At 47.7% G+C, this 12001-nt stretch overlaps 1 protein-coding gene across 4 annotated transcripts in view; it reads right to left on the bottom strand.

Annotated features, from left to right (window-relative positions):
• Nucleotides 1-7935, bottom strand: part of TRPV2 (transient receptor potential cation channel subfamily V member 2) — a 29988-nt gene extending 22053 nt beyond the window's left edge. Inside the window, exons 1-4 of one of the 4 annotated variants that reach the window (XM_088138776.1) lie at nt 7610-7935; nt 3896-4093; nt 2196-2329; nt 848-1000 (exon numbers count right to left, since the gene is read on the bottom strand). In XM_088138776.1, the coding sequence (XP_087994902.1) occupies nt 848-1000; nt 2196-2329; nt 3896-4077 (469 nt within the window). In that variant the 5' untranslated portion in view covers nt 4078-4093; nt 7610-7935. The remainder of the gene's footprint in view (nt 1-847; nt 1001-2195; nt 2330-3895; nt 4094-7609) is intronic. The other 3 variants (XM_088138774.1, XM_088138777.1, XM_088138775.1) reach the window with 3 other exon arrangements.
• Between the last annotated feature and the right edge of the window lie 4066 nt (nt 7936-12001).

Genomic DNA, 12001 nt, shown 5'->3' with positions numbered 1-12001 from the left:
CAACTACCCTGCATTTCCAAGCTTGGGGTGGGTTTCAAGAATCCTCTTAAGGTCTTCTGTAATGGTTGCTGCCATCTTGACTCTTATGACCACAGCCCTGGCTCTCCCTTCAGAAATGCGCTCGTCCCAGCTGAGAAATGTGTTCAGTTTATGGCATTTATTTAGCAAGCTGGCAAATTTGCAATGACTTTCTTGCCTTGGTGCCAATGGAAAGTATGGCCAGATATATTAACGATGGGGGAATCAGGCGTGCCTGTGAAAATGACTTAGGAAAATGCCTGCCGAAAGCATTTGCAAAAAAATGCGAGCAGAGGGATGAGCAACTTTCCTGGAGAAAAACAAGGCACACTCAGATCCAAAACATGCTCGCAATATTATGAGATTTCAGCAAACTGGAAGAGGAGAATTCTTCTGCTGGCTTTTCATATGGCACTTAGACCTGGTTCTGCACCCAGGCCTGGGAACCCAAAGGTGTCAAAAGGCTCATCTCCTGGCTGTGCTAGCAACTGTTGATCGTGATACCTTCCTTGGCTGCTACACATTTTAATTTTTGTATTGTCGGTTATAATTGTTTTAATTTTATTTTAATACTGTTCGCTGTCCAAAGTCGCTTGTTGAGATGGGCGGCTGTAGAAATGGATGAAATAGATAAATCAATGAGTAAACATCCCCCAAATGAGTTGGCTCAAACATTAAGGGGGTTCCATATGATCTTGCAAGATTTTAATGACGTGATGAGGATGAGGATGAAGATGAGGATGAGGATGAGGATGAAGCAGAAGTATTCCAAACTATTCCAATTGCAACCTACTTGCCAGCCACCCCACCTTCCCACGGGGAGCCTTACCTCTATAGCAGTCGTCACAGCAAGCAGTGTTGATCAGAGGCTTAGGGTTCTCAGTCTCCTCATCTATCTTCAAGAGCAAAGGGATGGTGGGGTTCTTCCCATCTTTCAAATGGAGCAAGGCCTTCATCAAACAGGTCTTGCCCGTCTTCCCATCTGGAAGACAGAAATCCAAGAAAGGGTAGTTTGATTATAGCTTTCTGCTGGAACGTCATCCATCTTCCAGATGCTTTCTAGGTTAGCCTTTCCTGTCTTGGCATTCTCCAGACGCGGTCAGGGTCCTCCTCCCATCACCCAGACAGCAGAACCAAGTGGTTGGGAGGATGGGAACCGTAGTCCAGCCCCATCTCTCTGGAAAGGCTCACACTGGAGAGGATCAGCAAACGGATTCTGTTTGAAGAATTTGGAGAACGTGGGAATTGAGGCACCCATTACTACTAACATCATTGGAGGGTGTTTGGGCTGAACTGCTGCCAGATCAAGATGCATAGCCTAACCAAGACCAAGCAGGATTTGCGGGCACCTGCAGCCCAAACCAGTTGCGCATAAAAACATTTTGTAATTTTGCACATACGGGGTTGTTGTTCGACTCCTCCAAATTTACAGGCCCTAACAGGACAGACTGAAGGAACTTGGGATGTTCAGTCTGGAGAAAAGAAGATGGAGGGAGATATGATAGCCATGTTCAAATACATAAAGGGAAAGCTACAAGGAAGATGGTCCCACACTGTCAGCCTTACCAGGTAGACCAGACAGGAAACGTGATCAGATAAGCTAATTTTACTTTATTGTAAAGCTACATTAACAGAATCATGCAAGTCTGAAAGTACAATTCTCCCGCCGTCTCCTTTACAGCCTGAGAAACTAGGGAGGGTCCCTTCTGAGCCTCTTTCTCCTCCCATTATGCAGCTGAGGGCTCGGCTCCCTCTTATCTGACTGCTCCCTAGGCAGCATCTCTTTGCCCCGTCTCGCAAGTTCTTTCCCACATACCATTACACAAACTATTTCTCATGGACACAGAAACCAGGACCAGAAATAGTGGGTAGAAGACACAACCCCCTAGATTTCATTTATATATAAGGGAAAACTTCCTGAAGATAGCATCTGTGCAACAGTGGATGAATCTACCTATGGAAGTGGTGGGCTCTCCATCTCTGGAGGTTTTTAAGAAGAGACTGGACAGCCACCACCTCTCTGGGAAAGCTGAATTGTTTTTCCTGCACACTGCAGAGGGTTGATGATCTTCCAACAGTTCTAGGACTTCTGTGATATTCTGTGGAGCCCACAAACGGTTCTATGAGGCTTGCCAATTTTTTACACTGATGAAAAGAAACAAGAGACAGCAATCTACCTCGATATTTGGAGTCAGTGAGAAAGCTGGATGTTCTCCGCAAATAATCCTGTAAGCCATTGAGCAATTCAGGTTTCCCCTCTACCACAGCATCAAAAAGCCGGTTCCTGTCAAAATAGTTTGGGTCATCGGGCCTGCAGAGGAGAAAGGAAAGGAGTCAAGATGGGACTCAGTCCTTCAGCCCTTTGGCTGGTCAACGGTGCAAGAATAGGGCCATGTTAAAGGACTATCCCCCAGTCGGCGCGCTAAAAAAGCTATTTCCCTATTAATTGGGTTGCAATCATAGAGGTTCAGGAATGAAGGGGTGAGTGGTGCTGTTCTGACTGCTTCAGTGCAGGACAAGTGAAGGAAAGCGAGCAGGGGGTTCCCCAGGATTCACTTCCCCTCCGATTGAGGATCACTTGCTAATGGGAAGAGCAACCAGTTCTTAACGGGGTGGGGTGGGGTGGGTCTGGGTGAGCGTCGCGGGAGTTTTGACGCAAGCTTTGCCACTGGTCAAGTGGCCTACATTTATTTTGATATCTATGCTGCCTTTTGTACAGAAACTCAAGTATATAGTGTATCCCGCCTCCTACTTTTCTCCACAACAACCACCCTGTAGGTTGGGGCTGAGAGACAGGGATTGGCTTAAGATCCCCTGGGGAGCTTTCACGGTTGAGGAGAATTTGAACCTGGGTCTCCCCACTAGACCAGACTGAGTGAGGCTGAAAGGGAAGGACTGGCCCAAAGACCCCCGGGGAGCTGAGGAGGGACTTGAACCCGGGTCTCCCCACTCCTAGTCTGTCACCTTTCCCACCATGCCACCCTGGCTGTCACACGCTGAACTCACACTCTTTCTGAACACGGGTCTAGTGCTGTTCAGAAGGAGTGCTAAACCCACTTCCAAAAATGTCCAGCTGGGAGGAGACAGGCATGGTGGAGAAACATGGGGTGAAGGGAGAAGGAGTGATCCAAAATGAGGGAGCTTCATCTTCCAGGGGGGCTCCAAGGGAATCACAGTGCCAGCAGTGACTGGTCATTCCTGGGAGGACCTGAAAGTTGCCTGTGGAGTAGGCAAAAGGGTGTTGCCGCCTCACACCAAAATAATAAAAATGGCTCTTTGCTATCTAAAGAGCTCCCCAGAAAGACCATGGGTTCATCCACAAGTCCCCCCCTCCACTGCAGGAGCACGCCCCGATAACCATTCTTTATGCTTCGTCTCATTCGCAGACCAGAGTGGTAGCAGCTTCACGTTTGTCTGCGGGGCTGGCCTGAATGTTAGGCAATTAAGAGTTTTGTTTTATGACCTTATTCTTTGATTGGTGTTCTTTTATTTCTTTGAGCAATATCGACAGTGTGGCAGTCCCTGCCTGCAAAATTCTAATTTGTAGGACATGACACACAAGGAAAAGGAGGTGGGGAGGGAGGAGGAATAAAGCAGACGTTGGCACCACTTCATAAAATTCCGAGCTGGGTTGAAAACAATTTAGGTATTCTTGACGGAATAGTTGCCAACCGGATGGAGTTGAGGGATAATTGCCACCTGTTTCTTTCTAAATGGATTGCATTTGTTTTCTTTGACTGTGTTTGCACGTTGCTGTACAGGACTGCCAAGCAACACATAAGCATTTGATAGAGATAAATGCAACGTTTTTTCTCATCACGGAAATCTGCAAAACAATTCCCGCTGCTGCCACTGGATCCTTCTGGGAACAACTTACCCTATGACTCCTGGTCGATAATTCAGGTTCACCGCAATCTGGGGGGGGCGAGGGCTTTCCCTTTGGAAGGGGGTGTCCAAGGGTCGCATGCCATGCTCCGTCCCAGCTGCCCCCTCTGCAGCCACATTCCCATCTCCTCCAAGGCCATCATCCGTCTCCAGGACAAACGGGGTTTTCTTCATTGCCCGGGTCAAGAGGCTGGCAGGGTGAAAGTGGCAAATACTCGTCAGCCTTCCCAGGTAGACCAGACAGGAAACGCGACCAGATGAGCTAATTCTACTTCTAAGCCTACTCTCTAAGGCTACATTAACAGAATCTTGCAAGTCTGAAAGTACAATTCTCCCGCCGTCTCCTTTACAGCCCGAGAAACTAGGGAGGGTCCCTCCTGAGCCTCTTGCCCCGTCCACTGTGCAGCTGCGGGCTCAGCTCCCTCTTATCTGACCCATCCCTAGGCAGTGTCTCTTCCCCCGTCTCCCAAGGTCTTTCCCACATACCATTACATCCATCGCCTTACAGCCTGAGAAACTAGGGAGGGTCCCTCCTGAGCCTCTTCTCCACCCACTATCCAGCTGTGGGCTATGTTCCCTCTTATCTGACCCGTCCCTAGGCAGCATCTCTTTCCCACGTACCATTACAATGCACCAGGTGATGACCCAAGAGGGCTGGCAGAACTTTAAGGGCCAGGAGGGGTTGTGGGGAAGAGACTGGACTAGAAATGGGGGGCCGAGGTGCCAGCCCACCCTCCGTGGAGCCTTTGAGCCAGGCCCCCTCTCTCATTGCTGTGGGGAGAAAATAAGGCCCTGGAGAAAAGGGAGGATGTAAAACTAGCAGACAAACCTTCAGAATGGAGGAGGAAGGAGAGGCAGTCGAAATGATAAAAGGACTTCAGACAAATTCTGAACTTTTAGAATTCTGAACTTTCAGGAGGTAGGAGAGAGGAAGAGGAAAAGCAAGCCGTGGTGGCCAGGAAGGCTTTTGCACAACTTGGGGTTGTGTGCCTATTGCATCCTTTCCTGCATCCGAGAACCCTGTGCACAGTCAGTCATGCTTTGGTTATCTCCCAGTTGGATTACTAAAATGAGCTCTTCGTGGGGCTGCCCTTGAAGAGCATCCAGAAAGCTGCAGCTGCTTCAAAAGGCAGCAGCTCCTAGATGTGCACAGGTGGCGTCTTTCCTCCAGGGCTGCATGGGCTGCCAACGTGCTGCCGGGTTCAATCCAAGGTGCTGGTGGTCACCTGTAAAGCCCTTCACGGCACGGGGCCAGGCTACTTGCAGGACCCCCTCTCCCCGATCGTGTCTCCCATCCCATCGAGTCCAGCAGGAGAGGCATGATCTGGGTCCTGCCCATTAGGAGTGCCATCTGACGGGACCCCAGGAGAGAGCCTTTTCTGCCGCACCACTTGCCCTCTGGACCATTCCCCCCCCCCCGAGATTAGATTGGCCCCCAGGCTGTTGGCACTTTGTTCACGGACGAGGCTATGTTCCAGCACATGGGGGTTGAAGTATCAGTTAGAGCAGTGTTTCCCAAACTTGGCCACTTTAAGATGGGTGGACTTCAGCTCCCAGAATTGCCCAGCCAGCTATGAATTCTGGGAGTTGAAGTCCACCCATCTTAAAGTGGCCATGTTTGAGAAACACTGAGTTAGAGGAAGGAGAAGGAGAAGGAGAAGGAGAAGGAGAAGGAGAAGGAGAAGGAGAAGGAGAAGGAGAAATAGGGAAAGGAGGAGAGGAAGAGGAAGGGGGAGGAGAAGGAATACAGGGGGAAGTATCCAAGCTGTTAGTCCTCAACCCTTCGAAGGGTGAAGCTGCTTCATCTCGGGAGCCTAAGCCTTCCCCAGGCTTCCCCACCATGAACTTCCAAACACACACAAGAGATTTTGCGCTGCAGCTTTGCGACTGTATCTGCCAGCCGCCCCCACTGAACTGAATAAGCCCCGGCTCCGTTACAAGTTTAAAACCTGCACGTGCTGCCTCCTTCCAGGCTGCAGTTCTGGGGGGTGGCGCTTCAAGCAACTACAAGCATCTGCCACAGAGGAAATGAGAACAGCAACAAAATGTTGCAGTGTTCTCAGTTCCTCCACAGCTTTCAGCCACCAACTCAGTTTTCATGGGCAGGAAACCTTTCCAACTGGTAAGCTAACTATCAACCCTCATTTTGGGGGGGGGGGGTCCTTGGGGATGTCTTTATTTTTTTTTTCCTGCTCTTCCCAAAGGGCTTGCAGACATTTTTGATGAAACCGTAAATTGATGTATTTCTGTGAAAGCATTCACTGGAGACTGCTTTATAAGGCAGGGAGGGCAACTTTAGGATGGTGGACATCAACCCCCAGAATTCCCCAGCCAACATGCTTTAAGATGGGTGGACTTCAACTCCCAGAATTCCCCATCCTGTCTGGGCTGAAGTCCACCCATCTTAAAGTTGCCAAATTTGAAAAGCACTATTAGAAATAAGTCAACACAGCTCCTCAAATGAGCTTACCGAGGGCATGATTGTCACAAGCGCAGGATTTGATAAGCAGGGGTGATCATTTTTGCCTTTCCTCTTACTGATCTGTCCCCCAGCTGGTTTTTGTCCCTAAGGCAGGATTAGAACTCATGGTCTCCCGGCTTCTAATCCAGCACCTTCACCACTAGACCCAACTGGATCTTACTGCCTTTGAGTCTGCCTTGACTCTTGACGACTAGGTGGACAAGTCCCTGCAGTTTTCTCGGCAACGCTTCTGGAAGTGTTTGGGCCTGGCCTTCTTCCCGGGGCCGCGAGAGAGAGAGACTAGTAAAAAGCACACACACACACACCCAGTCTTAACTTTACAGGCTCATGGAGGGTGGAAATCATCTCTCACTACTAGATTAGGTCCAAATCTCCCTTCTGCTTCATGCCTGCAGGATAGGAGGGCAGGGGGAAGGAAAGGTGCACGAATTTCCCAGTGAGCTATCCATGTGCCGTAGCGTGACAGGGACATCACCACTTCGTTACAGATCAAATAACTCTTAAAAAAGAAAAACCAGATTATTGGGCAGATTGAAAATTTAATAAACAAACACCTAAATCAGTGTTTTTTAAAATGTGATCCTAGGACCCCTGGGGGTCCCCCAAATCCCTCTCAGGGGTCTGCAAAATCCAAATGATTTGCCAGCCTATGTTGGAAAATAATACAATATTAACATCCCATCAAACAGTCGTGAGAATCAGCAGTGCATCAATCTGGTTTGTTTGCTTTATTTCTATGGCCGCCCAACTCAACCGAGTTTAAAAGCAATTTTAGTTTTTAATACAGTAAATATCGATCAATATAAGCCATTCGGACAAAAACTCTGTTGGGGTCTGCCATCATTTTTAAAACTGAGAAGGGGTCCTGAGAGAAAAAAGTTTAAGAAACATTGATCTAAATAAACCAATGCTTATCCGTCTGGCCATGGAAAAGAGAGGAAGGGTATGTGCTCTGCATCAGGCGGAAATGGAAGAAGTTCAGTCCCCCCCCGCCCCCCCAAACTGCACGGCCTGGCTCAATGCCCCCGAGAAACATATTCCGACAACAGCAAAGCAAAAACGAACAGGCAAACTACGGACTCTGATCTAAAAGGCAGCTCCTTTGGAATTGCAACTCGGTTCCTGTATTGTCACGAGATGCGCCTTCTGCATACGCTCTGAACTCTTTTCGTCCATCATCCAAGGCTCCTTTCCGAGGGTGGAGATGATTAAGGAGGTACTCACTGCAAAGTTGGTTTTCACGTTGCCAAAACCTCCCGGATCCTGCCCAGCGACCCGTTTCGCTGGGAAATCCACGAAATCGTGATCTTCGGCAAACCCACCACAACAGAACCATCCACAACAAGATTCGAGGCAGCGAGGAGCAGCGGTTCCACCCGATGCGGAGAAGCGTCCACGGTCTGCAAGCGTCAGCTGCAATGTTGTAAATGTTATGGCCCTGAAAGCAAGGCAGGGGAAGTGGTCAGAGTTCCCACAGAGAGAAGAAAAATTAGATCAGAGGCCCAACTGATAGTTGTGGGCACTGCTCCATTCCAGTCCCATATTTAGAGACGCCAAGAACATTGCTCACATCTGTCGGTTTAACCACTGCCTGTCTAAGGCAGAAAAACAGAGTTGTGAGGCTTGTAAGATTTTGTTCTCCTTTTCGATCCTTTCAAGAAGTTCTTTGTCGACGTCCTGTGTTTGTCATGAGGAACCCCCCACGGCTGAATGGAAACGGTCCCGGGCAGTCAAGCTGATATTTGCTGAAAACCCAAGCACGCTTTCTTTGAAAGGAAAGAGGACGATGGCAAACGGCAGAACACCTTGCGCAAAAGGGATGTGGTGAGAAGCAGAAAGATTTTGAGGGCCCTTTCATGCTCTTCCAGTCAGCTGCAGCACTTGGGAGTCCAGACAGCTGCCCAATGCATTATGCATTAACATGTATTGATCGAGGATCCAACGTAAGTGTCTAGTCCTCATGGTGCAGAAGGTAACCACATTTTTTCCTAATGTAGGATTCCTGTGGGAAAGAATCAGGAGGCCTAGAACTGGTCTCCTGATTCAGGGTCAGAAGTGGGATGCAACTCGCCCAGCGTGAGAGCAAGGAACCACTTCCATAGAAAATAAAATTAAGTGCACAGAAGGGGACATTTCATTCCTTGTGACACCCCTGGCCTATATTTTCTCCTTTTAAGGAACTGAAAATGATTCCAGGAAGGGTTTGCATGATTCTACCATGTGGATGCATCTCTTAATTGCAGGCTCAAAGAAATTTTGCAAAAATGATGGGTCAGTCTCCTGGAGCTGAGAGTGTAGTATGTACCTTAAACATTGGTAATTTTTTGAGAGCAGAATGTCCCATTTTTATCACACTCACCAGCAGCAGCAAAATGAAACCAAACTGCAGTTTAGTCCGTTTCGGCTAAAATGGACAATTGTTGAACCATTATCAAACGGAGCCAGTGATGTCATTTTGACCCTACAGGAAACAACCACCTCTTTGCAGTTCTTTCAGCCACGGCCTGCTTGCTGGGCAGAGGTTATTCTGCAGAATGCATTTAGCAAAGTGCATCACCAAATGTACCTTCATTAAGATGCGCCACCATTACATGCCCTCCCACCCCCATCTTTGTTTCCCTTCATAATATCCAATATTATCATGCCTGCTCTCCATTCCTCTCGCCAAGAGCTCCATTAGCTGACTGGTTCCTGGGAAAATCCTGGGTGGTCAAAATTAATGGCTTGCTTCCTGGCTGCGTTCCAATACAGCAATATGAGCATCTGTTTTGCGCAGAGAGATGCTTGCGTAAGGCTGAAATCCAGAGGAATTCATCTACTTCCCGGCTGATTGAATACTTTCCTCTGCTTCGATGGGACTGCAACAGATCCTGCTCCCAGAGGAAAAGAATCCTTAACAGGATGCATGAATGGGACTGTCATGTGGTTCGTGGGGGTTGTATTTATTTTCTCACTATTTTATTATTATAAAAAATAAAAAAGCTTTTTTATTGTCTCTTTTGAATGGTGTGTAAATGTGGTTTCTCTCTATGTATCGATTGATGGCTGATTTGTCCGAATGCCAAGCTTCCAGGGATTCCCTAGCATTTCTGGATTTGGCTTGGTCTAAGATGCGGACAGTTTCCCAGTTGAAATTATGGTTGAGTCTATGGTTGGTTGGTTTATTTATGTCAGTGTTTCTCAACCTTGGCAACTTTAAGATAGGTGGACTTCAACTCCCAGAATTCCCCAGCCAGCCATGCTGGCTGGGGAATTCTGGGAGTTGAAGTCCACCTATCTTAAAGTTGCCAAGGTTGAGAAACACTGATTTATGTATTTATTTATGGTCAAATCATTTATTTATTATTTATTATTTGAGAACCAGTTTGGGGTGGGCGGGAAGGCCCCAGGCTAGAAAACGGGAGACCATGAGTTCTAGTCTCACCTTGGTCACCAAGCCAGCTGGGGGACTTGGGCCAGTCACGCTCTCTCAGCCCCAGGAAGGAGGCAAGGGCAAACCCACTTCTGAGAAACCTTGCCCAGAAAACTGCAGGGACTGGTCTAGGCAATCCCCAAGAATCAAAGACAATTGAACAGATTAAAAAAAAATTAATTATATTTACTATTAATTATTTATATTAATTATCAAAAACTTTGGCCGAATTATTTATTTATTTATTTATTTATCTGATTTGCATAGCCACCATCTCATAATTAAAACAACCACACACACACAAAAACAATAAACAAAATACAGGTATCAATAAAACAATAACCTTATTAAAACCAAGATTAAAACCATAAAGTGTAATAAACCGGCAAGTGCAAGTCATGCATCAATCAGTGCAACCATCTAGCTGTGGTGGAATGCGAGGGTGACCTTGGAAGACGGGGCGGGGAAGAGATCCCGCCTAGGGAACGATCGGAGAAAAGAGAAGGGCGCCTGCGACAGAGTAACGGCCAGAGAAAGAAACTTAGAAAGGACCCACCGTATCTACTCGGGCCGTAAATAGGGAGGGTGGGAGATTCGTACTTTCAGACCTGCAAGATTCTGTTAATGTAGCCTTACAATAAAGTAGAATTAGTTCATCGAGTCAAGTTTCCTGTCTGGTTTAGCTGGGAGGGCTGACACTAGCAGGGTCCAAACCATAACCAGATCCCCCGGCACATTGACAGAGCCAGGTCTTTCAGAAGGCAAGCAGCGTTGGGGCCAATCTAACCTCCGGGAATATGATGTTCCAAAGGGCGGCTGCCATGGCAGAAAAGGCTCTCCCCCGGGGTCCCATCAGATGACACTTCTTCATAGATGGGACCCATAACATTGCCTCTTCTGCTGGACCTGATGGGATGGGGAGATAGGTGGTCCCTCTGCCCCATGCCACATAGGGCTTTATAGGTCATTACCAGCACCTTGAATGGAACCCAGAATCAAACTGGCAACCAATGCAGCTCTCAGAGCAGAGGTGTAACATGTGCTGATCAAGAAGCACACATAAATGCCCACGCCACTGCATTTTGCACCAGCTGAAGCTTCCAGATGCTCTTCAAGGGCAGCACCATGTACAGTGTGTTACAGTAATCCATTCAGCAGGTAACCAGGGCATGAGTGACTGAGAGTAGAGCCCCCTGATCCAGGAATGGGTGCAACTGGCGCACAACGTCTAGTGGGACTCTTGGAGTGTGCCTCTTCTGTAGCCGCACCTGCCTTCTGGAACACCATCCTGCCCAAGGTTAAGTTGTCTCCGACTCTGCTCACCTTTCATACAGCCTTGAAGACCTGGCTGTTTTCCCAGGCATGGAGGCCAAGAGAGAAATTGAGCCCACATTGCTGGTGTATGGTTTCTTTGGCAGTGACTTTGTGTTTAGTTGGTTGTGAAATGTGTTTTTTATATTGTAATTTTAAGTTTTTGTTAGCCACCCAGCGTCACCTTTGGTAGACGGGCAGCCATATGAGTAAGAATGAATGAATGAATGAATGAATGAATGAATGAATGAATGAATGAATGAATGAATGAAACTTTATGAAGTGGGACAATGAATGGACTACCTTAAGTGGCAATCCCTGGGCAGGGGTATGATAGAATTGCTACACCTGGATGCCCAACTGAAACCAGAGTTTCAGAGGAATAGCAAAGAATTTTAAGACTATGCATTCTCCCAAGCCATAAATTATTACAAACTGTGATGGTTGGGTTTACACCTCACCTAATCCAATTTGTTAGGTTAGGGCCAGCCATACAGTGCCAACCAAGCCAAGAATCTATTGCAATGAAACCTTGGTTTTACAACCTTGACCGAACTAACTTTGCATGCCACAGACAAAAATCTGTTCTGATTTGTGTCACTTGTGTGATGATGACATTATGCCATATGGGCATAATCATCATTTGTATCACCCTGAGGCAGTGGTGTGCTGGTAAATGTTTAAGAAGCAGCTTTGCCAGCTTCATTGCCACCAGCAGTGGAGCAGCTGCTCAGCGTGCCAGGCATTGGGGCTCAGCTCTGCTCTCACCCAGCTCGCAAAATTCCCGAAAATTTAACTATCAGCTCTCGCAAGCCAGCACTGCCCCAAGGACGCGTTCTTTGGTTCCTAGGGCTTTGTGGAATAATAGCTGCTCGCTCAAGTAATTCATTAGA

Source organism: Python bivittatus, unplaced genomic scaffold, assembly GCF_059951505.1.
Source record: "Python bivittatus isolate LINGU-HERP-01145 unplaced genomic scaffold, Pbiv_v1 ctg000240_np1212, whole genome shotgun sequence".
NCBI lineage: Eukaryota > Metazoa > Chordata > Lepidosauria > Squamata > Pythonidae > Python > Python bivittatus.
The sequence above is the reverse complement of the archived record's forward strand: the minus strand, read 5'-3'. Positions and strand labels throughout refer to the sequence as shown.